Raw genomic sequence first — 25,708 nt, 5'->3', positions numbered from 1 at the left:
TAACCCTCCTCGCTTTGTGCATTTTTCAGCAGGTTTGCTGCCGCTGTGTGTGCTCTCTTTGATGTTTACAGATTTGTTTCTGTTAACTGCCACAGGTTTACACCATATGAATGGTATAACCCCCACCCCTGCAACCCAGACTCAGATGTGGTGGAAAACAATTTCACTTTACTAAATAGTTTCTGGTTTGGAGTTGGAGCTCTCATGCAGCAAGGTACACCGGTTACACTTCGTTGTCGCACACGTCCCACAGTCTGCTCAAGGGCTTCTGTGCTGGTAAACTCCACCCTCTGTAAATACAACATATACTGTAAAACCTGATCTCAGAAACTGAGCAATACAAGAAAGAAAGAAAATGATATGTCACTGCAACCGGGAGCAGTTAGAGGAGGGGAACCTGTGAAACCCAGAGCAGGGCTGCAGCAGGAGGAAGGAGGGGAAGCATCGGAGGGGAAGTAGCTTAGAGGAAGGGAAGCAAACTGAGCCACACGTGAGCTTCTGGAGCTGAAATGTAAATAATGGCAAGAGGGGTATGAAGTGCTCCATGCTAAAGTTGAGTTTATTGGTATAAGAGGTTTGGCAACAGGAAAATGTTGGTCTCCATCCCAATGGACACAGTAATAGCCTTAGCTACCCTAAAAAAAATATTTTAACTACCAAACAAAAAAAAGATGCTCTTTCTTCAGAAGGGAGGTTAAGTTTGTTGGCACTTGTCAAACACTTTGTTTAAAACCAAAACCAAACCTTTTTTTTTTTTATGGCTTTTCTGCAGGTATGAGTCCCATCCTTCTGTAAATGCCTCCAAGCGTAGAAGCATTAACTTAATCCAGGCACAAGTCCCTGTTGCTGATGATTTTGGAAACAGCTGACACTTTACTCAGTTGACAAGGAAGGGCAGTGGAGCTTACTCTATATGGGAAGTCAAACAGATATGTGTACTAAACACATTTGTCTATGGCATGTATATTCTAAGATGTCCAATTAAATCACTATTCACCAAAACTGGGGTCCACTGAAAAGAATTAAAATGTTTTCTGACAAACATTTCAAGTTGAATCAAAGCTGAACAAAAAACCCCAGCCCACGACAACAACCAAAAGGCAATTGAGAGGAAAGCCTAGAAGTACCTTGGCATTAAATTCCTAAACATTTAGTAAGGAGTATAAAACCATCTCTGCATTCATCCAGGTACAGTTCATTCTTCCCTCTTTAAAAGACATGAGTAACAGTAAAGAAATTATTAGGAGGATTTTTTCCTAGATATTGTAGAGAATAAAATTTGTATTTTACCTAAGATGCACTTGTTTTTACAGGTGCACTAGCGTGCTGACAGGATACAGAGCTTCCTCATTGAAATTATTTTGAAGGAGGCTTGGTGAAGGAAGAACTGTTCTGGTTTTTGATTTTTGTTTTGTTTTCCTTCCAACTTATCAGTAAAACACAGGCTTAGGTTTTACAGTATCAGGCAGGTGTGTGTATATAACTGTGATGACCCTGTGTGTGAAAGTGCCCTAGGATTTTGTGTTTCGGTGTACTGCCTTTTTTGGAGTTTACCATCATCCACAGCAAACTGTGGGATGCAGTGTCTGCTCGTTACCACTACCTTGGGTACATGACAGTCAGCCCCAACCAGACTCTGCCTGTCTTTCAAGAAGATTAAAAACAAAACAAAAGAAAGAAAGAAAGAAAGAAAGAAAGAAAGAAAGAAAGAAAAAACATTTGTAAGGCAACACAAATGTTTCCATGTACAAACTTGGGGTGCGTGTGACTGTAAGTGCATCATCATTAACGTGAAGAGTTCGAACATGACGTGAATGCTTGTGAAACTCTGCATCTACCGTTACGCTCTTTCTTGTTGGCAGCAGCTGCTTGTTTTGCTTGATTGGAAGCCACTTGTTATTAAATTTTAAAATGTGATGATCAGACTTTCTCTTTTCTACAGAGCGTGAGCAAAGTCTGGATCAGGATTGGCTGTCATGTCTGCCATAAAAAGGCACTAGAGAGACTTCAGCAAGTATTGTCTCTGACCCCGAGTCTTGCTAGCAACGTTTTTATTTACATATTCCTTCCCTTGTTTTTCCCCTGAAAGTCTCCAATGTGTTATGCATATTCTGAAAGCATCCAAACAGGGCATATTTCATTCAATCCATTCAGAGAAACTATTGCTTTCAGAAGGGCAAGCTATCCATCAGAGCCCCAGTTCAGCCAGGCAGTGGGTCACACCAGGACTATCTTGCTAAGGAGAGCTCTTAGGGTGATGTTGGGAAGCATGGAGCATATATTAATGCTTTTCGCTGGAACTGAAGCCCTCAAAAAGGTGAACATTGCAATAATCATGGGAGTGATGAAAAGAGATGCTGGTCCCACTTGGCTCAGCCGGGAGCAGAGTGTGCTCAGCACCTCACAAAAGCAAAACCGTAGCTCACTGCATAATTAATAAACCCTGGCATCTTGAGGTTAATTGAACTGAGTGTATTCTGCTGTTTTTTCACAAACAACTTTTTGCTAGAGGAAATCACAGGAGCTTTGACATCTCACCCCACAAGTTCAGCACACAGGGCTTCTCCACCTACTCTCTTGTGCTGCCATAAGGCTGCACTGGCAGATTTCATGGTTGCTTGTTAAGATATCTGCAAGGTATCTGGCTATTATGCATTACTGGGATGTATGTGTCAGAGCTAGGTATTACATCAGGGTCCAACTGTATAAATTGTATTTTTATAGCTGTCTAAGCTTTAAAAAAAATGCCTTCAGGATGACCTGAATCAGCACTCCTAGAAGTCAGCTTTTGCAGGTCTACCCCAGCTTAGAAACAAACACACATTTTTCCTTACAGCAACAACACAAAAAAGGAAAACATTTCATTGTACTGAAAAAAAACCTGAAAACCAGGACAGTACAACACACTACAGACATAAACCCAGATAAAGCTACAGCTCTTGAAATGGGTACATTTGGACTCAAAAATTTCAAGTGAGAGTTTTTGCTTTTAGACAGCTGGCATAATTAGAAATCCATGCAGCACAAGGGCTGCACAGGGCTGCACAGGCAAGAGCATCTGCTCTTGCAGTTTGGCAGTTCCGTCAACCTGCTCAAACCCTTGGGCTATGCTTAGCTTTGACCTTTAAGAGATATGTCTGTATGTTGCAAAGCTAAGTTATATCTGTTTGCTGATTGTTTGGAAAGTTTTTACATTTTTGGTCTCTGCCCCAAAAGTCACATTCAGAATTTTTGCTAAGGCTGGAAATATTCTTTGTAACACGTTTAGATTTCTTACAGAAATCATTAAATAGCTGTGGAGAGATAATATGTCAACACATTTTTCCAGTAATAGAAATATGTTTGTCACATCAAAAGCTTTACCTGCAGAGATCTGCATTCACAGGCACTTAAGTACTTTCTTAAGTCTATCAACAAAATTATTATTCAAAGACTTAGCTTTGAAGTCAAAAGTATTCAAGTGGCTGTCTTAAGTGCTTTGCTGAATCAGATCTTGGAATCCCACATAATGAGCTAGGTTCAGTGGGGAGGCCTCTACAAAAAACAGCACAAAACTTGTGTCAGGATGCTTAGAAATACAGGTACCTGTGTGGCTTAAATACAGTTTGCCTGAGCTGTTTAGAAGCCGTCTCAGCACATTTAACACCCACCCATGCTATTCTGTTGGGTTTTATGACAATGGCAGATTACTTTGATATTTCTGGTGTGACAGGCAGGCAGATCTAAAAACTTTTCAGCCATAATGAGTGCTGAGTACACTGTCAAAAACTTGGCATTGCCCTGTAGATCCAAAGGATACATCCATTCAGTCTCTGAATTTTGAAATGTAAACTATGTGTTTGTAATAAAACGTGTTCTGGATTTTGAACTCAAGTTCACACAGGCCAATGGGTTCAGTGGAACCGTATTGATCACCCTGTTTCTGCTTAGGTATGTTGATAGGATACACAGGGCAGGTTTCTCTTGTAAGGTATTTCTGTCAGGTACCTTGTAAGCAGAATAGCATTCTGCTAAAGATCTCTGGTTAAAAAATTGATTACAGTATACTGGCAAATAGGGATTCAGGAAATGGATAGAAATACTCGTAGAGCTTGCTGGGGCTGTAAGAAGTTGATATCGCAATGAGCATTAGCTCAGAGATGTCATGGGGCTTAGACCCAAGGATAATTCCATTTGTCATATATCATGGCATACATCCCCTTCACAGTGTGTTACCATTATAAATGTTAGCTGTGCATCTGTGAGATTATTGTTTAAATCATTTTATCATACTACAGATCATAAAAGCATTCTGTGCCTAAAAACAGTCTGTGGTATCAGGAAAAGCATCTTTCAGCATCATTTTAATATGATTGTTTTGATGATATTGTAACAGGATCAGAGTTGATGCCCAAAGCTCTTTCTACCAGAATAGTTGGAGGAATATGGTGGTTTTTCACCTTAATCATAATCTCATCTTATACTGCCAACCTGGCTGCCTTCCTGACTGTGGAGAGGATGGAATCCCCCATTGATTCAGCAGATGATTTGGCAAAGCAAACCAAGATAGAGTACGGGGCTGTTAGAGATGGATCCACAATGACCTTCTTCAAGGTAAGATGGTATCAGCCAGCTCTGTATGGTCAGACTGACTCATGGCCCTCCAGTGATAAATGGTGAGGCAGAATCACAACATATGAAAGGATGAGAGTAATAGATAAATATATCATCTGCCCAAATCCACAGAGGATCCTTCAGCAATATTAATGTAAAGGATGGGAGATTTTTTCCCGAAGACATATGGAGAAACAATCTGATGCTGTACTTCTATGAGGGGCAAACCCATGTCTTTGATGGGAGAATCTGAAGGAAACCAAGGCATGGGTGTGGGAACATTCTCCTCCAGGTTGTTTCCCAGGGCAGGATCTCTGTTTCTTACAGCCACTTGGTTGAGATCACTTCTAAAGATCACATTTGCACCAGAAGAATACTGCAGGCAGTCAAAATGCAAGATTTTTGTCCCTTTTTTAAAATGTTCCATAGTCAATATTACACAGGCTATTAATATACGGGCCACATACATGCATGAGCACATCCGTAAGTAAAAGATAAATTTCTGTGGCTAATTGTTTTGTAGGTAACAGCATTCTTTTTTTTTCCACTATTAATATTAATTACATACCAAATGGGTTAATCTCATAAAATGTCAGTGTGAAAGCCAACAAGCTATAAAAATAGGATATGCACACAAAAATCCTGTGACAACTAGAATTAATTAACAGCTTCATCAGTAGTCTCAGCAGTGAAGTTAAGCATTGAATTAACCGGTATCATGCTTTTCACTGTAGCATCTAAGAATGGTGTTTATAGTCAAATATGCAGTGCCTTTGAAAAGGATGAGACACTGTGGGGAAGCAGCCTGTCAGGCAAAATAACACTCGTGCCATGCACGAGCCTTCTCCCCCTCTGATCCAGCCTCAGCCCCCTGACCTGCGTTAACCACAAGCCCTTATACTTCCACATGAGGCAAAATGCTTATCCGCAAAAAGAATCTTGGCTAAAGGATTTGTGTCATCTCTCAAAACAAATAATGGTCATCAAGGATTTTTCAATCATGTAACAGATCTGATGGCAGGCTATCCCTGATGGAGCTGTCGAGGGTGAACTGCCCTTGTAATGGCTCTTCTGTGGCTGAATAGTAATGTTTCCGTGCTGAAAGAAACACACAAACTACAGTATTTTTCAGAGCCTCATTATAGTCAGCTCTTGAAATGATGAGCTGACATTTCCATTAAGACATGATGGGAAATCCATCCAGAGATATTCCTGGAAACTGCGTAAGGCAAGGACCAGACCCTCATCAGGTGCACAAGGCAGGAGGAAGCAGCTGTGCCACCTTCTGAAGGACTCTGGGAAACTCTCTTGATCTAAGAGCTCTTTACTGCCCAAAGACGGTCACTGTCGTTGCTATTCTGAAGTCATATTCAGCATCAGAGAGAAATCTTCAAAACCTCTTGCTTCCATGTTTTTTTCAGAGGAAATCACTTCAGAATTTCATCATGAGAAGTTCAGAAAAAGTTTCTAGTGCTGTTTCCAGCTTTACACTGATTTTCTTGCACCATTAATCACTGAAGTTAAAATTTGCAGGCTTAAAAGAATGTAAGCCTTCAAAAAAAAGTTTCAGGCAAGGTGATTAAATATTTGTATGCTACACATGCTAGCTTACTTGTGCCTAAAATACATGTGTACACAAACACAAGTGAAAGGACACATTTTTGTACGGAATGGAGATGGATTCTCTGGCAGAGTGAAGGTGACATAATGAAAGATCCATGAAAAATACAGTTTATCACACTTGTAAACTGGTGAGACACAGTCTTTTTATATATGTAAAAGGTGTTATTCTTTTTATTACAGAAGCCCTCCAAGATGCTCACAAGATTAGGATTTCTTTACGCTATCCAAAATTTAAAAACTAATCATAGAGTAGGTCTCTATGGAATAAATATAATAGGTACTTATGTATGCAAAAGGTAGACTCTGTGTTCTGTGAGGTGATGACTTTGCCTCCCTTGGACTGTAAAATGGTGCATATACTTCTGGAGCTAAGTAAGCAGACCCACACGCACCCCTAGCAGCAAGAGGCTGGGGAATTAGGAGAAGGCAGGAGTGAGGGTTTCTGGGCAGCAGTTAGATGTGCATTACAGTATAGTTTAAGAAAAAGCACCTTTGCCATAATGGTTCTAGAGAGGACACCTGAAATAACTGCCTCATTTTGGGGAGCTGTGAAGTCCTGACCCAGCCTGGACAGTTTTCCTCAGGCTGTCCCATGCCGTGACAGACCCTGGGAAGTCCCCAACGCCCAGGGGTGCCCCAGACAGACATGCCCCTGTGATTCGAGAGGTGGAGGAGCTGAGCTGGGACAAAAGGTGATTTTCATGCTGAGCAATCTGTGCTGCAGAGGCAGTCCCACCACCTGGGAGTGCTAGTGTGATGGGGACAGGGAAAGGGCAAGGAGGAATCAGCACAACCAGGTGCAGCAGCAGTAAAAATGTCCCGCAGGAGTGGAGGACAGGGCTGGGTTGCACTGAGGAAGGGTCATTATTTCATCATTTCAGGTGCTTCCTACGTTGCAAGATTCGATTTATCTAAGGGCTGTGCCCAGTACTTAAAACAAGAAATACCAAGAGAAACAGCAGACATGTTCAGACCAATACTTTTTAAAAGCAAAACCACGACACCCCAGGAAATTGTCAGTGTGGAAGAGAGAAGAACAAGAGAGTGCCTGTCATGTAGGACACAAGATGCAAGGACCAGATGGGTCTGATTTTCAGGTCTGTAAGAGACACACAGGGCAAAAAGGGGTTTCTGAAGACATCAAGTGCAGAAAAAGATCCTGGCACAAAGGAGACTCTAAAGGTTTAGGACTTTGTGCTTAAAGTAGCAGCAGGAAGCCCCTGAAAGACAGTATTACACAACGTACCTGCCAGATGGGATGCAGGTTGGGAACCATACAAGAAAAGCAAGGTACTCTGTTGCTTTTCTGAAAACTCTATTTGCATGTATTCAAGCATACATTGATTTTTGTTTAGTCTTGTTTATAATGTATATGCTCACCATTGTGATTTTCCACTAATTTTGAATGTCTTACACTAGTATTCCTGTTGTAATAGCATCCCCAGAAAAAAAAACTGTTGCTAAAGAGGCAATACTTTCAAGAAAGTTTCTGCAGTAGCTATGACTTCTAGCCAGGTAGTGGTGGGAATGAAAACAAAAGCAATTTAAATAACTTGGGGGGAAAAATTGAGTCCTGACTCTGAAGGAACCTCAGAGTCAGCCTCCTTCCCATACACAGATCCCAGATCTGTCCATACCAGATGGAAATACTCAGAAAACTGGGCCTGGACAGTTAAAGAGTGCTCCAGTGAGGGGATGGGGTTCTAGGCAGGTGAGCCAACAGGATCTCAGGCAGCATTCGCCATCTGCATGCATGTTCAAGTTTGGGAAAAGTCCAATTGAAGGCAAGATGTTCAATGTCCCCAAATCATTATACATGCATATTTCTCCAGACTGCTGTCCTGCTCTGTTTACAACCCATCTATAAATCTTCCATTGCTTTCTTGCCCCTCTGTGACAGTAGATTTAATTTCATGTTGCAATTCTTGCCGCCTTCTGATGCACAGATTTGTTTCCACTGAAATCAATGAGAATTCAAAGGCCAGAATTTGGCATAAGACCTATCCTGAAAAAAATGGGAGTTGGCAAGTCAAGAAGCTAAGATCTTTCTTTCAAACTTGTCTGAACAAGGAATACATACTTCCAGTAAATTCAGTATCAGATTCAATCTACTACATAAATTTGTCATCTATTACAAAAAATATTCCCAACTGAGCAATAAAAATGGTTTCTACTAGTAAAGAGCCACTTAAGCATCTTCAGAGTTTAGTGGTATCCTGTGGCTTACCAAACTTAGGTGGAATTTAGGTGACATTCACAGGTATTGTATTTACAGGTGAAGCATATTAACATTTAAAGCTCAGATAACCAGAAAATCAGCTTCTCACAGAAATCCCCCAGGCACTGCTGTTTAATAAGCACATATGGTCTCCAGGCAGTGCGCCTAAAATCAGCTATGGTGGCTATAAATCAAAGATAGGGCCCATGAAGGAAGTGAGGATATACTGCCCCGGAAGTGCGGAAACTTAAGCGTGTGGAGGATCTTCAACTTATGTTTACATTAAAAAGTTGGTTCGTATGTGTCTGGCTCACGCTTGGCTGCAGCACAGAGTAGTTTGACAATGGTTGGCTTTGCCATCTTAAGACAAAATTGTTCCTATTGACAGTTTCTAATGGTCCAGCTATCTGTAAGTCTACCTTGATATTTAATCCAAAAGTGACATTGTGTGCTCAGTGCTGTTTGAGCACACACAAGGAAGAGAGAGGTTTTGTCGTGTTAGTGCTGTGCGAGTGCTTGAAAGTTCTTAGGTTTGTAGGTAGCACATCCTGAAGGCAGCAGGCACAGGGCTGCAGCATGTCCTAGGCAGGTTCAGTTTTTCTTTTCATGTCCTCCAACAAAGGCAGAAGTCTGAGCAAGGAGGCACCGGCTCTGCCTTTCCCTGCGGGGTACCTGGGTCCCTCGGGGCTCCCACAGCACGGGGAAAGGAGCAAGGAGGAAGAGATGTTCAACACTGGATGGAGGTCACTGGGGCTTCTGGCATCCTTCTGCACTGTGCAGCTGGGCACGGGCACGGCACATTTACACACTCCTCCTGGCAAACTCAGTGAGAGAAGGATGAAGTCCTTAGGTCTGATCACAATGGAAAGCAGAAAGCAGAAGTTTCCTTAGAAGCCAGTTTGGGTTTGTTTCTTAAGCTTTATCCTTGAAGTACATGACTTCTCGGCAAGTACCACCAACACAAAAGAGCCAGCACTTTATACATTGTCAGGCTTTTGGAGTAGTGCCTTTGCCCTGACAGGCAGAAGCACTGCTTCTGAGTGCAACAGTATCCAGCTACACTAATTTAGCTGGGTTATGTTCTGTAATGCATGTAACAGCGTTAGCCCAAAAAACTTCAAAGCACATCACAGTCGTGCCAGTAATGAAGTTCCTGGTACTGCAAAGGAAGCAAAAAAAGAGATTTCTCAGCATAAAGCACAGTAAGACAGAAAGCCTGCAGGAAGGAAAATGCTGCTACTGATTCTCTTTCATTCAGGATGTGCTGTTGGCATCATTCACAACAAAAGGCTGGGGAATATTTTGCAAGTGTAATGTGGGTGCTGGTTGTGATTCTGCGCCCTTATTTTCCCTCCTCAGAAATCCAAAATATCAACATATGAGAAGATGTGGGCATTCATGAGCAGCAGGCAGCAGACAGCACTGGTGAAGAACAATGACGAGGGAATCCAGCGTGTGCTCACAACAGACTATGCACTGCTCATGGAGTCAACCAGCATAGAGTATGTGACTCAGAGAAACTGCAATCTCACCCAGATTGGAGGGCTCATCGATTCGAAAGGCTATGGCGTGGGAACCCCTATTGGTAAGATGTCTTCCAGCACGGGTGTTGTGGAGCATACCCAGCAATTTCCCCTTCATAAGTTTAGATGGCCATTTGAATCACGTTCTAGTCTTTTAGAAACCTTTCTCATAAAAACAGACTTTAGGAGCTACTTTTGAGGCAAAACATCTCCTCTTGCTTCTGCTCATCTAAAAGCAGTTTCTGTGCGCAAGAAGGAGTATAGCAGTACAGCCTACAGCTGCAGAACAAGGTCGAGTGACCTGCTTGCCTTTTGGAGCATCCCATACATAATGAACTGGGTATCCTTTGTGCTGCCCAAGGCACAAGTCACTCTACTGAAGTTCAGTTTACTTTGAGAAATCAGGTAGCGTCTCTGGGAAAATTGAAGTGGGCAGGATAAAGGTTATGTCCAACACATGCATCTCAAAGAAAGCTGCATGAAAAGAGATGAATTTCTGATCTATTTAATGACCTCAGATCAACACATAAGAACATCAAGAAGCAGTTGCAAGGTTCTGCATCAGGGATTTCAGTGTTGAGTTAATCAGAGTCTTAAGACTCCCAGTCTCTGTGAACTCTTTCCAGTAGACCTTTTTTAGCATATCCAGTGTCCTTTTTGAGATTTTTTTAATTTCAGAGAATAGTGTCAGTTTTTTGTGCTGGGTTCTTGTGAATAATTGGTACTGGGCAGCCAAATCGTTTTCCTGTGTAATATACTTCTCCATACTGCTTACATACGCATTTACCATGCCATGCTCAGCTAATAGCTATGCAATTTTATTGTCTTCATAGGAGTTATTCAAGGCAATATCAGTTTACACATATGTAACAGGTGAAGTATTTGGTCTGTTGATTGCTTGGTAGACCAGATATACATCAGAGAGAAGCACCACTGCACTTTGAACTTTGATTATCTATGCTACCAAGTACCTCAGACAAATTGCCATATAGATAACATTTTAAGTATATTTTTCCACTGGCTATGTGAGAATAACCATCTTACCCTGAGAACAATGATACAAAAGCTAAAATCCCGAAGACAAATGTATGGCAAGAGTTTAATTGCATTTATAAAACTGCCACACTTTAAACCAAGAACAATGAAGGAATAATTGGAACAGATGGTAATCCTCAGAGAGAGTGCATCCATTGGAAATACAGCTGTGAAATATATTTATAAGATGTTTCTTGTATGATAAATGTGCCTTAGTTTTTTTTCTTAGAGAAAACCAGCAAGATTCAGAGCAATAGATAACTCCAAGCACTGTGGAATAATTCAGTGCCATCAGGCATCTTCAATTTTTAGAAGATTGATTTCATAAACAAGATAAGCCATGGAGACACTTCCACTATTCTGATGAACCCCAAAGGCTCTGTTTTTTTTTTTTCCATAGTTTTCAAAACTATTGATTGCAGAAGCTGTACAGAAAAAGAAAAACCCAACTTGTCCAACCCTTAACACCAAAGTTTCAGCAAGTTTTAACTGGCCTGCATTAGTTCCTTCAGGAGAATGCACATTGACGTGGCTAGGGTTTGCAGCAACAAAAGTATGCCTCACACTCCAAAATTTCTGGTGAATGAGCTGAATACCATCACCACTTGGCTCCCAAAGAAACAGGAAGAAGAATTTTTGAAAGTTCTTCTATGAACCCTGGAAATGTAGTATTTTATTCATCAGAGCAATTTCTGGAAATAAAAAACTGCAGATACAGTCTCTCCTCCTACTTCTTTGTGCTGAGTTAGGTTAAAGGACATCTAGGCATATCAGCAAACATTTCCATTTATGTTTATTATGCAGCTGATGGATCACAAAGAGGAGGGTTTTCATCAGATTCTTGGCAAAGACGATTACTAGTAAAAAATCTGCAGCAATGGTTGGTGGGGAACTTAATGCACTCTGGTACTGCTGCAGCAAAAGCACCTCTAAGAAAAACCTGTGCAAAATGTCACCCTGGGAGGAATCTGGTTGAAGAAAGCAATATTAGGTGTCAGGACAGGTATTAATTCCAGTATCACTGCCAGTGCTGATGCTGGTAATTCTAACACTAAAGCTATTACCAGTTACTTGGGAGACCACTAAGAATGTAGATAGATGCATTTCTTGGCCTGAGAGGTAGATTGTTAATAGCTCAGAGGCCATAAATGAGCTGCTGAATATTCAAAGAGGTGCTGAGATGGATTTGTGTGCGGTTTTAGTGCTCACCAATAAAACTTCACCAATTCAACATTTCAGGCACACTTGACAAACTTCAAAAGCATGTGTAAAAAATATAGATGTACCTGTTACCCTCAAGATGAATTGTGATGATCCGGCTGGCAACACAAACATCACAAGAAAGAATGAACATCCCCACAAATCCTGTGCTGTGACTCAGGCTGCTTCACTTTACCTAACAGCTATCTCCTTTCAGACAAGGGAAAACAGATGATTCCTACAATCTAACATACTCTAGCTATCAGGATGAGGAGCCTCTCCTGAGATAGAAACAATTCTGCTCTTTCTTCTGAGAGGCATTGCTGTTTTCAGTTGTAATAATTCACTTCTCTATTTAAAGTCAATTTTGAAGAAGTTTCTGTTTTGTTTTTGTTTTCTATGGAACTTATTTTTGATTCTTTAATAGCATGCATAGCAATCATCTATTCTTACAGCAGGCGTGTTTTCCTTTCAAAGCTGGCTACCTCAAGCAGTGGCTGCTGATTGCTGGCTTCCCAGATGGACTTTGTATAATCTGACACATGTCTCTTGGCATCTGTGGTCACAGCATGTCCTAGTGCTGGCAATAAGATACACAGAAAAATAGCTGAGTGTTGGCACAACAAATGAAGAACTGCAATGTTTTTCACACTGATTTTCCTCAGACAATGCTGCAGGCTGAAGGAAATTAAAAGCACAGAGAGGGACTTGTATTCATGGTACAATTATTTTTAATAATTTCCTGCATGGCAGTATAAGAAGACTGAAGCTGTGAGGCCAAATTTCCAAGGCTATTTAGATGAATAAAGACACAAAAGTGGTGCCTAGTGAGATTTTCTTAAGTATCCGCATCTATGTGCTCCATGCTATCACTGAAATTCTGGCACACCTTCTGCCTTAAAGTTTGTTTACGTTGATCACCCTGAGAATTGCAACTGCTTTAATTTGCAGCAAAATGTGACTTTTGGTGAAACTACAGCTTAAGAAAATAGTTTTATTCCTGTGCTAGAGGAGAGGAAAGGATTGCTGGTAGTTAGCCATGTGGACAAAGGACTAGCAACGCTGACCATGTCGCAGCCCAGACACGAAACACCTCCAGCTGTAGGAAGCCCAATGTGGCAGGCTTTGGGGTTACATATATGCCTTTAGAGCCAAACAGCCTTTCTTGTAACCCTCTCCTGCTTGCCATCATATAATTCTTACCCCATAAAGAAAAATCTCTCTCACAATTCCAAAACCACCTTCTGCTTGGCTATGAGAATTAATAAGAGGATGGCTGCAATTATTGTTGATAGTTTCAGCTTCTGGCAGCATGGGAAAAGGTAACTGGTAGCATTTTCCTTTAACTAAGTGTTGCTCAAGAAGGGGTGAGGGGCAGGCCTCTCCCTTGTCCCCCTTTAGGGCTACAGACTTGTGCTTCTCCAACAGCACAAGCTGGCTGAAGGGACTTACAGGTGGCAGAGATTTTGAAAGACGGAGAGCCAGAGCAGAGTGTGTGAGAGGCAAACCTAAACAGACTGGACTGCCCAACATGACCCCACTGTTTGGCAGATACTGCACAGGCCCATTAATGCTGCTGAGCCTGAAGACACATCATTTAGCAAGCTGTTGGCCTGAAAATAAAAAGCATGAAAATGGTAGCTATTTTCAGCTTGCAGTGCCTGTATTGTTGCAAGTCATGGAAAAAAAGGACTGGGCCGCTGTGTGTTCTTCTAAGCTGTAAGGTAGCTGAAGTGGAGTTGTGGGCTTACGCAGGTATAACTGCGAAGAAAATGGATCTGACTAACTTCTTAGACAGCTACTCATTTTACATGCAATAGGAGAAATAAACAGATGTTGAAGTAAATAGAAGAGATGCAGAGCAGAAAGTCTCAAAGGATGCTCAAAGCAATATTCCAACATGATATGGAGGAATTACTTAGCAAGAAAACCCACTGCCAAGGCTTAAATAAATCTCAGTAGGAGACCCTAGAAATGATAATGAATTCTCGAACAAATAACTCCACCAAAGGAGCCTTCTGCTTTCCAGTCCCCAGGGCAGACACCAGCAGATAGTTCTCTTCCCCCTTCCAGCTGACAAGAAACCAACACTTTCTATGAATAATCAGTCTTGTGATAAGGGAGCACTTTGCTTCAGATTGCACCAGCTTGCTCCCTCCCTGCCTTCACTTTGCTGCAACCAGCACTGATGGGTCTTGCTCTCACCTTGCAGGGTCTCCTTACAGAGACAAGATCACCATCGCCATCCTCCAGCTCCAGGAGGAGGGAAAGCTGCACATGATGAAGGAAAAGTGGTGGCGAGGCAACGGCTGCCCTGAGGAGGACAGCAAAGAAGCCAGTGCTCTCGGGGTGGAGAATATTGGGGGCATCTTCATAGTGCTTGCTGCAGGGCTTGTTCTTTCGGTGTTTGTAGCCATTGGTGAATTTATATATAAATCAAGGAAAAACAGCGATATTGAGCAGGTGAGTCATCATTTCCAGCTTGCTTATGTTTCTGGGAGGCTGAGGTTTGTAGATATGGGGGTTGCTGCATTATAAGTCCCTGTTGGAATGCAGATTTTATATTGCTGAACTCTCACCATGCATCTCTGGCACTAAGGACAAATAATTTATTAATAAGAACAGGGAAGTACCTCACCCACAGTCCAATTAGTGTTGTTTAGTATGGCAGTGTAGAACAAGAGCAATTAATGTCTCAAACAGTTTCTGCTTGATCTTTAAGACCTCAAGTATAAATTATGTTGGAAAGGAATAAAACACAACTGCATTTTTTTAAAATGGCATTAGCATCAGCCCTTTGAGTAGCAACAGGAATGTACTTCTAAATCCCCAAGTGTAATTTTTCTCTTGCTCTAGAAAGTGGGGTTTTTTTTCACAAACAGGGGTTTACAGACTGTGCTGAGGCACACACTTCAAAGCAGGGAGACCTACTGAAAGGTGATGGATGCCACAGTAAAGTAAGATTATGGAGCCAAAGAAATTCTAGTTATAGCTCCACTGAAGCGTAATGAGGAATTTAAAAGGGCAGAGGGAAAAGAAAGGAAATGCTGTGTATAAATCGTGCCTTGAGTATTAGAGCAGCTTGTGAGATAGAATCAATCATTAAAATAGAGTGTAAACACCCGTTTACTGAACCACCAGCTGCTGTAAAAGAAACAAGGCATGAGCAGCAACTCGGAGTCTATTTGTGAAGTTGTCTGCCAACCCGCTGACTCTGGCTGCCTTCCCTGGTGCTGGTCTGGTTCTGGCCAACTCCTAGACCCTGACATGCCCCTCTTTGGCTCAACTGCTATAGCTGCTCTGATCCTATTCACTTCAGCAGCACTTACTGTAGGGATGAGGGTCACATTGCACTGCAGGATGGGTGGCCCCTGAGGAAATTGCCAAGGGGCGAGTTCATATCACCTAACTAGTTAGTTTCTAGACAGGAGGCATCTACTTCTGAGTGAGTTGTTTAAGCTCCCTTTTCACTTTTAGATGGGAAAGGAGGAGCTTTTCCATGGGCAATTCATCCTCTTCATCCAAGGTGTAGTCATGCAGTGTTGATGACACTGCATACTGCAGTGATGCTGGGATGCGAGAGGGATTGGCACCTGAGTGAAAACAAGCAGCCAGGGCTGCAGGCCTCAAGAGGACAACATCTGGTTTTGGATAGGATAAATCACCTGTATCGCCAGTAAGGTATCACCGTAAGCCTCCTGCTCAGACAGCTGAAAGAAAGTGAGCTGAATCCTACCATGAACCTTCCTTTTCCAATGACACTTGGTGTTATTTTGGGTCCATGACACCTAATGCCAGTGTCGGTGGACTTGGTCCTCACAGTATCGTGCAGGAGAGGGCAGCTCCTAACCACACAGACATCTCCACATGTGCCTGAGCAAACCCTCGTTAAAGGTAACGTCACTGTCTACAAACAACAGATGCAGCTCATGTGGAGCAATTTTTCAGGCCATATTAATCAGTTTCCCTGTTTTGGAATAAGTCAGAGATAAAGGATGAATGTGTTTTGCACATATTGCAGCTTTCTGGTTAGTACTTTAACCCTATAAAAGAGTTTTAGCACAAAATGCATAAAGAATGTTTCAATATCTTTGCTTTCATTCGTGTCTCAGGAGTTCTTTCATTCAAAAATGTTTTGGAGAACAGCTACAGCTAATTAAAATGTTTAGTATAAATGCTAATATGGCGTAGAATATCCTGGAAACTCTTCAGGTGTCTGGGAAAGGCAGTGCATTCCTGAAGTCATAATTAATATAGACCTAAAGCTTTATGTCATGAGGGAGTCTTAACTTACTTAGCAATATGTTGGGTGAATAACATAGTATTCAGGGATATATATACACACACACACACATTATATATACATGTATACCATTTCTGAAACTGTACTACTGTTTTACAGCAATGTGTTGCTTATTATAGGCAGTCTCTTAATAATTAAAATATTGAAGTGAGTTAATGTGGCAACATCATACTTCTTTTCCAGAAGTAATTTTACAGAAAGTAGAATACCAGAGATTCCAGAGTTACTTTCTGATTTCCCTCGGTTTGTTTTATTTTGATTCTGGTGAAATAAGAAGCTTAGATGGAAAATGCTTTACAGTGTATGTTATCACTAAGCTAATCCAAAGCCTGAGTCGAATACAGTCTATGACTTTTCTGTTTCCATAGATATTATCTCTTTTTATTTAAATATCTTTCAGATTTCATTCTCATGTTTGTTTTTAATTTTACTTCTTTCATTTATGTATTTTCTCCATTTTTCTTTTCTTGCATGCAAGGCCTTTTGTTTCTTTTACGGACTACAGTGTAAGCAAACCCATCCGTCCAACTCCACCTCTGGCACCACCTTATCTACGGAGTTAGACTGTGGCAAGTTAATCCGAGAGGAGCGAGGGATTCGAGCGCAGCCCTCAATTCACACTGTATAGTCAGGAAAGAAAAAAGGTGTGTCCGATGGAAAGCATTAAACTTAAACAGTGCACATAATGGCAAAGGTTGTACTCACCAACACGTAGTTAATGACTTCAAAGTGCCTCTTTTTTGAGCTTGTCTAATGCAAATTGACAAAGTCCTGGAAATTTGGGCAGTTTAAATGCATATCACAGAAAATAATTACACCTACAGCGAAGAGTGAGTGCAATAGACTGTAGCAGTTTTTAAGAAATATCACAATCTCTATTGTACAATTGTCATCTTGTAATTTCATGGGGTAATTCACCTTTTTCAGGTAAGAAAAATTATTTACCTCCTTTTCATCTCCTACCAAACCTGAGTAAACCAATGACAGTCTCATTACTACAAGCGTGGAGAAATATTTTGCTTGGTCTCAGACAAAGCATTCAGCAAGTGGGCCAGGCAGTTCTTTATAAACCTCAGAAAATAATCTGCAGGGCTCCATTAACTTTCTGAACCCCCATTATAAGCAGACAGAGATTTTTAGCTAGAATATCTTACTCCCAGTGTCAATATTTAATTAATTTTAATTCATCCATTTAAAATTCATTAGCCAAAGCCTCCAAGTAACTATCATAGCACAAAATCATATATATCTGTTAAATTTTATGCCATGTAACCATTAAAATTTAAGAACATATTCAACAAAAGCACCCTCGGGAACCCCCAGTATATACCTTTCACAGAAAAACTCTGTTGACTTGGCTCGAGCAATTCATGATGTTCACTATTGTAAGGCTTTGTAACATAGAAAACTCCTTTGTGACAATATCAAACAGTAAAGCCTTGGCATTGCTTTGCAGATTGAAACTCACAAGGAAACGTTTGTGTAGGAGGTTAGTACTGGATGTTTTTTATACCCTGGAAGGAAAATAGTTTTATTTCCTCCAGTCCTCAGCTGGTCTGGGGACTGACAGAGCAGGAGACAATGGACCGGATCTGTTGTTGCCATCAAAAAACATCTGACAACAATTTGAGACACACAAAATGTATAGAAATGACAGCTCATAGGACATCATGAACCATGGCAAACAACTATGTTTTCAGAACCTGATTACCTTTTATCTGTTTTTCATTATATCCCAACTTACCACCAGTTTCACCAGTTCATTTCCCACCCCTCACACCTACGGTATGTTTTCTGGCCCAGTGCAGTTCCTCCTCAACAAACAAGGTAATGATCTCTTTTATTGAGGGGCCATTTCTGGACTCTGCTGCAATGAGAAAATTCTTCTGTGCCATTGCTCGTCTGTGTACATGGGTATTTATGCTCCTCTCCAGACGCTGCAAGAAATTGTCTTGCTCAAAATGGCGTTTAACTTGTTTGAATGAGGCCTTGAAAGCTTTGGTTCTTCATAAAATGAGCTTTCTTACTAGCAAAGACCTGAATTAGATCCTCTGTATCCCTGATTTAAGAAAGCACATTTGTTTGCAGTTTCCCAGTAGAAGAGACTTAAAACTAATTAAATTCAGCTTCTCTCAACTCTCAGAGGAGAAGGAAAATTCCTAATGTGTTTATCTCCATCATTGCTCTGCACAAGAAATCCTCCAGGTTGCAGCTTTGACTAGTTTTCTAATAGCTTTTTAGATGAATGCAGAACCCTGAAATTTTCTGTCATTTTTGGGGTAAACATTTTCATATCTGTCAAAGAAACAGTAGTCATTTCTCTGTGTCTAGCTGTCCCCACAGACAACCTCACAGGCTTTGGCTTGCCTGTGGGAATTACAAAGCAGCTCCTCCTTTCCCTAAAGGAGCTTCATACCTAGCTACAAAAAGAGTTATTAAAAAGCCTTACTTGCTCCTTAGCAGTTATGCCAGCAGCGGAGGCAGTGAAGAGTCAGCATGCCACCCAAGTGCTAGCAAATCTGTGCTTGTAAAGGCAGATTTTGCAAGGTTTGCTGTGGCTCCAGGAAAAGGCAGTTGCCTTCAGGTTAACAGCAAGGATTGAGGAAGGCACATCTCCCACTGAAGTACATGGCACATGGGAGGACTCTTGCATAGACATAACAAGCTTCAAGAGGAAATGTTAAAACATTCAAAGATTTTTCCACTTATTAGCTTCTATGACCAGCATACTTTGAAATTTGGCCACAAAAAAGGTACTCTGTTTGCAAATACAGATGGTCACCATTGCATCTTCCTAACTTGCAGCCTTGTAACAGCATCCAGGGCCTAATTATCAAGCCAGATCCTTTCTCAGGTGTGTGTCAGCACAGGGACCTTGCTGTGCAATCAGCAGAGGGCCAACAACTCTGCCTGTGATAGGTAAACCACAACATAGTCCATCAGACTGGCACTGCATTACCAAAGTAAAGCATAGCCAGAGCTTTTTGGCAGAAAAAATGGCTGTAAGCATACCCCTATGTCATTTTATATTAATTTTTGTTTTGCTGCTGCTGCTGCATTTTACTCAGAACTCCAAAAATATTAAAATTAGTAAGTGTTTGCAAAAAATGTCATATGCTTTGACACACAAAAGTTACCTACTGTTGAAAGCAAAGGGCCCATGAATGAACTATTCCCAAGCCATTGCCAGGTTGATTTGGCTGGGGTCAGTGTGCCTACCTTTATTTAGTGGCAGTTCCTGCCCTCATCAAACAGTCTGCAGTCCAACTAGGCAAAGGTGCAGGGGGAGGGAGAAAGGAGGAGACAAGAGAAGACTGAGGGGAATGAAGGCAATATGATCACCATTTCAAAGAGCCAGGATGAGGGTGGATTAACAACATGCCTGCACCTTGGAACTAGACCAAGCACAGGAGTAACACTTTCCCCAACTAGACTTCCTCAAGGTACTGCCATGGTATTGTGTGTTTGTGCCGTCTCTCAGATCAAAGCCTTGAAGCTTCACTTCTTTAGCTCTTCAGAAACAAAGGAGGAGGAGAAGCGTGAGAAGAAAGAAATCTCCTGTCTCAGTGAGGTTCTTGCAAAATATAATTTTTTGTGAAGGTCTGCATATTGCCCCCCTTCAATGAACATTGATCAGCTTGAGCCCCTCCATTTTCAGGCCATAACCCCACCTCCAAACACAACTGTGGCCATCTGCGCCTTCACTGAGCAGTCCCTTTCGTGCTTAGATGCTTTGCGAGACCACCAAGTAGATTTACAGATTTCTTTCTGGTAACCAGGAAACTGAGGAACAGTTTATATAACTGAGAAAGAGTTAAAATTGTCATACTGTTTTGACAATCACTGTTCAATAGACTCTGACAGTTTAAAAGACTTAATTTAGTGAGCTCCTCATGCAATTAGCCATCAGTGACAGAATACTCAAACAGATTCTTAATGTGCCGCAACAGCAGTTTGCTCACTAGGAGAAACTATTTTAGATATTTTGCCCTCAGTGCACAAACAAATCACTTTTGTTTCAGCAGAAGCCATATGTTAGTGTCCCAGTTATGGGTCCTTCACAGTGATGAGAGAACTGCAGAAGAAAAAGCTTGACTTCTGTACATCCTCCACTGTGCCTGAGCTGGTCGGGTGTTCTTCCAGACTAAAATCTGGCCCACATTCTTCAATTTTCATAGTTCTCAGTTCTCCAACACAGTGCACTGTTTTGGTTGGGTGGTTTTTAGGGGCTTTTTTTGGTCGTTATTGTTTGGTTTTGCAAGGTGTTAATAAAATGCAATTGAGAAGACTTGTCCCCAGTATCAGTCCAGCAGCAGCAGCTAGGTAAAGCCTTACTACAGATTCTTTTTTTCAGTCTTGTTTCTACTTTATTTTATGTTGCTTTTTAAATTCAGAATATATAATTATCCTAAAGTTTAACACAGTCTTCTATATGGGAGTGTAAGGAAGGATTTGGGAGCTTCATGACCAAGCCTTTATAGCCTGCTGAAATGACCAAAGGGCAAAGAAAAAGAGTCTCACAGCTCAAGGAGAGCAAAATCTATTCTTTTTTGAAGGATGACATTTCCTTTCAGCCTTGCATGCCATGTCCTGCAGCATTTTGACACTGCTAGAATGAGAAAGTCAAGCTGACTAAAAGCAAAATGTTAAACTTATTATTCTGTTGTTAAATGTGTTGCTCTGTGCCTACTCTGCTCTGAATCTCAGCAAGACCTCAAAAGTAGACTTAACAGCATGTAAAAAATAGCTTTTTAAATAAACCCTTTCAGTCTGGCTATCTGAATATGAGACCAAAAGAACAGTATATTACCCTTTTAAATGGAATTTTAATGTCACCATTCCCTTTTTAAAGGCTACTGTAGTTATGCTGCAGACATGGTGCTGTTCAGAGGGCCATCTTGGGAGTCCCCAGGGAATGTGTTTCTTGACCATGATTTTCCTGTAAATCCTATAGCATTATGTCTGAGTTTGAACTTACTCTGTACCAGTTTTCTACTGCTTGAAAAGTTCAGGGCAATTCCAGTTTTCAGATGTCCGTTCAGTTTCCTGATTACTCGCAGAAACTTGGAGATAAATAGGATTTTGAGCTATGCTTCCTGGGGCTCAAAGGAAAGTAACCAAACCCCTGAAAGTTCAAAGTATCATCTCAGATTTTGCTTTTAGACTATTTGAAGCTCTGTGTGAAGGCAGAGGGACAGAGGAAGCCCCGTGCCTCCCATTTTTGTAGTGCTCTTTGCCACCTCCAACTGGCTTTCTCAGAGGTGGCAGGATCTCAGACAGGAATATGCACAAAATCGATCAGAGTCACAGTCACGTCCATAACCATTGGCATACCTTTGAAGAACTGGTCCAGGGTCTTAAATCTACATTTAATTCATTGCTTCAGGTTGACAAAATTCATGCCAATGGTATTTCAATTCCCCTGAAACTAAGCATAACACAACTGTAAAAGTAAAACTGCTTTTGTGCTTCTACAAAGCCAGTTTTTACAAAGCTGTCACTGTAAGCCCTCCTCCTGTCCCTCTCCCAACCCACTGTCTCTGCAGGATGGCCAAGCCCATTCCCATGTGTGTTGAGTGCGTGTGTTTCCACCTCTCTTGTGAGTTATCAACCCACTGGGGCCTTGCACTGCCAGGATAGGACAGGAGAGGGTCTCAAAAAGGCAGAGCCCTTTCAGATTTTGAATGGCCTACTTCCATACTTTGTCAGGTGGACAAACATCATCAGTTTACAGAAAACATCATCAACAAGAACAGTAATGTTTTTATATTCAGTTTTAGATGTAACTGCTACTGATGAACAATTAGGCAAAAGTTTAATTCTTAGAGACAAGACCTAAACATCAAAGCCATTCCTAATAATATCTTGAAGTCTTTATGATAATATTTATTTTAAAATTCAAAACAGAGTTGGAAGAGGAACCAGTTGGGCATTTCACTGATCATATAGTCAAACATTAGAAACCTCACATATTTAATGTCAGCAATGTGTTTTAAATCTGCAGGTGTACAATGATCTTCATGGGACTATTTTATTGATATGAAGTTGAAGGACATTGTGATAATTGCATATGAATAATAATAATAATATGAATCAGTTTGGAAAATTAAAACATAAGCCTCCTAACAAGGCAGTAAAGTGTACTAGTTCATCTGCAGAAATCAACACTGTGTGTACATTGTGGAGACTGATGGCTATTATGAAATACACAAGCAACATATAGGTTAGTAAGAACAACAGGGAAAGAAAATAAAAATAAACCTGATCAGTCCTACAAATGGTTAATACAATCCTTTCCTTATTGGTCATGGAGTTCTGGAAACACTTTGTAATCTAGATTTTGGAAGCTCAATTAAAACTAAGATAGTAGAGAGAAATTATCCATGTTAAGTCATAATTAGAGCATGTGTTTTTAGCAGTGGGGAAATAAGTGGTGCTACTCTCTAAAAAAACCTGAAGCAATATAGAAATAGTGTCTGTATTGGGTATTGGTATCAATAGTGTCTGAAGCAGGTATTGGGATGATACCTACTTCACCTGCTGCTTCCACAGGGCATGGGGTGCAGCAGACACCTTTGACTCTAACTCCAGTAATGCTGGAGTTGCACCAACAAATTGCTGGTTATTACCAGACAGTAATTTGGGAAAAAAAAGCAGTACACTGCTCTGGCCTATGTCTGTTAGATTTTGCGTCTGGGATGAACTAATAGTAGTTTAATTTATGTATACTTAAGAATTCTAGATGAGCAAAAATTAAGCATCTCGAAGAAAGAGCATATTAAAATATAAATTTAACATACTATGGGATCTTAGTCTGTGTGCATCCCATCCCAGAAAAGGACATTGTGGCATATGTAAGACCGTGCACATTTAAAATATACACACAGGCTGATGCAGTAATGCTTATCTGCAGAACCAGGGTTACATATGTTATACAGGGGGTTTATACTGGAGAGGAAGAAGCACAGTGTGTAGAATTCACTTCTCTGGGATTCCTTTGCTACCTTAAACAAATTATTTAACCTTGATCCAGGTTACCCTCATACTCTCTTTTGCATTTGAAAACATTCTAGAATAGCTGGCTACTAGGAAAGCTTGGATTTTCTCCTCTTCCAATAATATATCTGTTTTTACCTTTTTTTTAGCCCTGTATAGTGCAGGTCACTATTGGATTTTTACTGGTTAAGCACTGAACACTGCTTACCTTGCATTGGTGTCACTCTAGAAGGGAATTTGTGTTTGATACAGAGAAGGATGTCTGTGTGCTGTTCCTGTGATTTTGCAAGAACTGTAGTTTTAAGCAGTTGTTTTAAAGCTGGACAGTTCTGCAGTTCTAGAAAGGGTTTGATAGGAAGGATTTATTCAACTTGAGGAAGGTAAGGTGGTTAAAGCTTCATTTCACATTCTTACCATCACTTCATTTTATATATAAATAGTCTATTTATATATATTTGCATGGAAAACATTTTACATTGCTAGATACTTCCACTTAAAGCCTCTTTGTGTTTTTTTGTGTTACATTATTCCAGCTGTAGATTTCAAACAATGTTTCCACTTACCTGAAATGTCTTTGTTAATGTTGTGATGGTGGGAAGAAAAAAGATTTCTGCTTTCTTTCTAAACTATTCAGCTACCTTATTCTTGTGGTAGTTTTCTCCTTTCTTCAACACACAATATTTGAAAAAGATTCTTTACAAAGAGAGAAGAGGATTGAGGATTGTGCGATATTTTAGAAATCTCTGTTAATTTCATGAGGGGAAAATAACTAAACCACAAAGAAATCTTCAAAAATGTTGTTCTTTGTTTTCTCTGGTATACCCATTTTTTTGTGGTTAAGGTACATGTGATTTTAAAAAGATGATATTCTTTCTCTTAAGGTCAGGAGAAAATTTACCTACTGAAAATGGTAAGTATTATGATATGAAGCCACTAAAACATTGCAAATGCATCTGTGTAAAATTTCAGAAACATTCATAATCAGCTTTAGTTAAGCCAAAGTTAAATTAAATTCAGTGGAAGCCAAGTTAGGCAAAAGAACGTGACTTATACAAACTCACCTATTATACCTTGGAGGCTTATTCAAAGCTGGCAGAATTCAGCAGAGGAGCTTTCTGAGCCCACCAGTAAGAGTTCAGGTCCTTGCTTCTAAAAGCCACCATTTGTGCCAAGGGTATGGTCAAATTCTGCCTTCGATGAGAAGTGTTTAATGCCATTTCTGTTTTCCACCAGTGTCTTTCTTTCAATGCGATAATGGAGGAGCTTGGAATTTCACTCAAGCATCAGAAGAAGTTAAAGAAAAGGTCACGAACGAAGGGGAAATCTTCATTCACAAGTATCCTTACTTGTCACCAGAGGCGGACACTGAGGAAAGAAACCATAGCATGAGGAAGAGACACCCCTTTGAGGAAATATCAGGAACAAAAAACAAACAAACAAACAAAAACAAACAAAAAAAAAGCAAAAACATTGCTGCCTACAAGTTGATTGTGGTGGGATTTCTGAAATATAGACATTTACCTTGTCCTTCAGAAATTCTTTGTGGTTTCTTTTTTTAATCTAGAGGTACAACAGTTTAAATGCTCATATAGACTGATGTACTACTAATCATCTGGGAAGTGTCTCATTGTTTCTTTTGAGATGGATTTGTATGCTCATCTGTTTTGCATCTCTCTTCCCCTCCCCATGCATTGCTGTACGTGCTTTCTAAATAAATAAACAAGAGACAGGGTTCTTTTTTCCAATAATCTGGGAGTGAAACTTTTTTTTTTCCTTTTGAAGAAAATTTAGAAACCAGGACTCAGACAACCAAAGCAAAAATTCATACAATTAACTCATAAAGACAATGACAATTAACTCATAAAGAGTACAAAAATGTCTTAAATGCAAAGGTGTCCAACAATGAGTTATTTTTACTTCCTCTGATATTGTAAGGAACACTCTTCAGGTTCTTTTCTGTGAGAAACTTGTTTTTCCTTATCTTTTCTCTTTCTCATTTATTTTAAAACATGATTATTAGGTAATGCCATGGCTCCAGGTGCTAGATGTTGAAAAAGAAAAACCAAAATCACAAAAGTACTCATCAGTGAACAGGGGAAGGCAACACTGACATCATCACACTGCCGTATCCTCCAGCTCCCGATAGCAATAAAACAATTCTTGACTTCAAAATGAAAATCTCTTAGAAATTAGAGCCAAGAATATTCCATTTATAAC

The 25,708-nt window shown here is 40.5% G+C and overlaps 1 protein-coding gene across 1 annotated transcript in view; it reads left to right on the top strand.

The window, feature by feature from the left end:
• Positions 1-25,239, top strand: part of GRIK1 (glutamate receptor, ionotropic, kainate 1) — a gene marked incomplete at its 5' end in the record, with an annotated part of 37,179 nt that extends 11,940 nt beyond the window's left edge. The window contains 6 exons of the mRNA XM_010082587.1: positions 96-214; positions 4,376-4,593; positions 9,794-10,019; positions 14,405-14,655; positions 24,725-24,903; positions 24,940-25,239. Coding sequence (XP_010080889.1) covers positions 96-214; positions 4,376-4,593; positions 9,794-10,019; positions 14,405-14,655; positions 24,725-24,880 — 970 coding nt within the window. The remainder of the gene's footprint in view (positions 1-95; positions 215-4,375; positions 4,594-9,793; positions 10,020-14,404; positions 14,656-24,724; positions 24,904-24,939) is intronic.
• Between the last annotated feature and the right edge of the window lie 469 nt (positions 25,240-25,708).

This window comes from Pterocles gutturalis, unplaced genomic scaffold (assembly GCF_000699245.1).
Source record: "Pterocles gutturalis isolate BGI_N339 unplaced genomic scaffold, ASM69924v1 scaffold43619, whole genome shotgun sequence".
Lineage (NCBI taxonomy): Eukaryota > Metazoa > Chordata > Aves > Pterocliformes > Pteroclidae > Pterocles > Pterocles gutturalis.
This window is presented reverse-complemented; position numbering and strand designations above follow the sequence as displayed.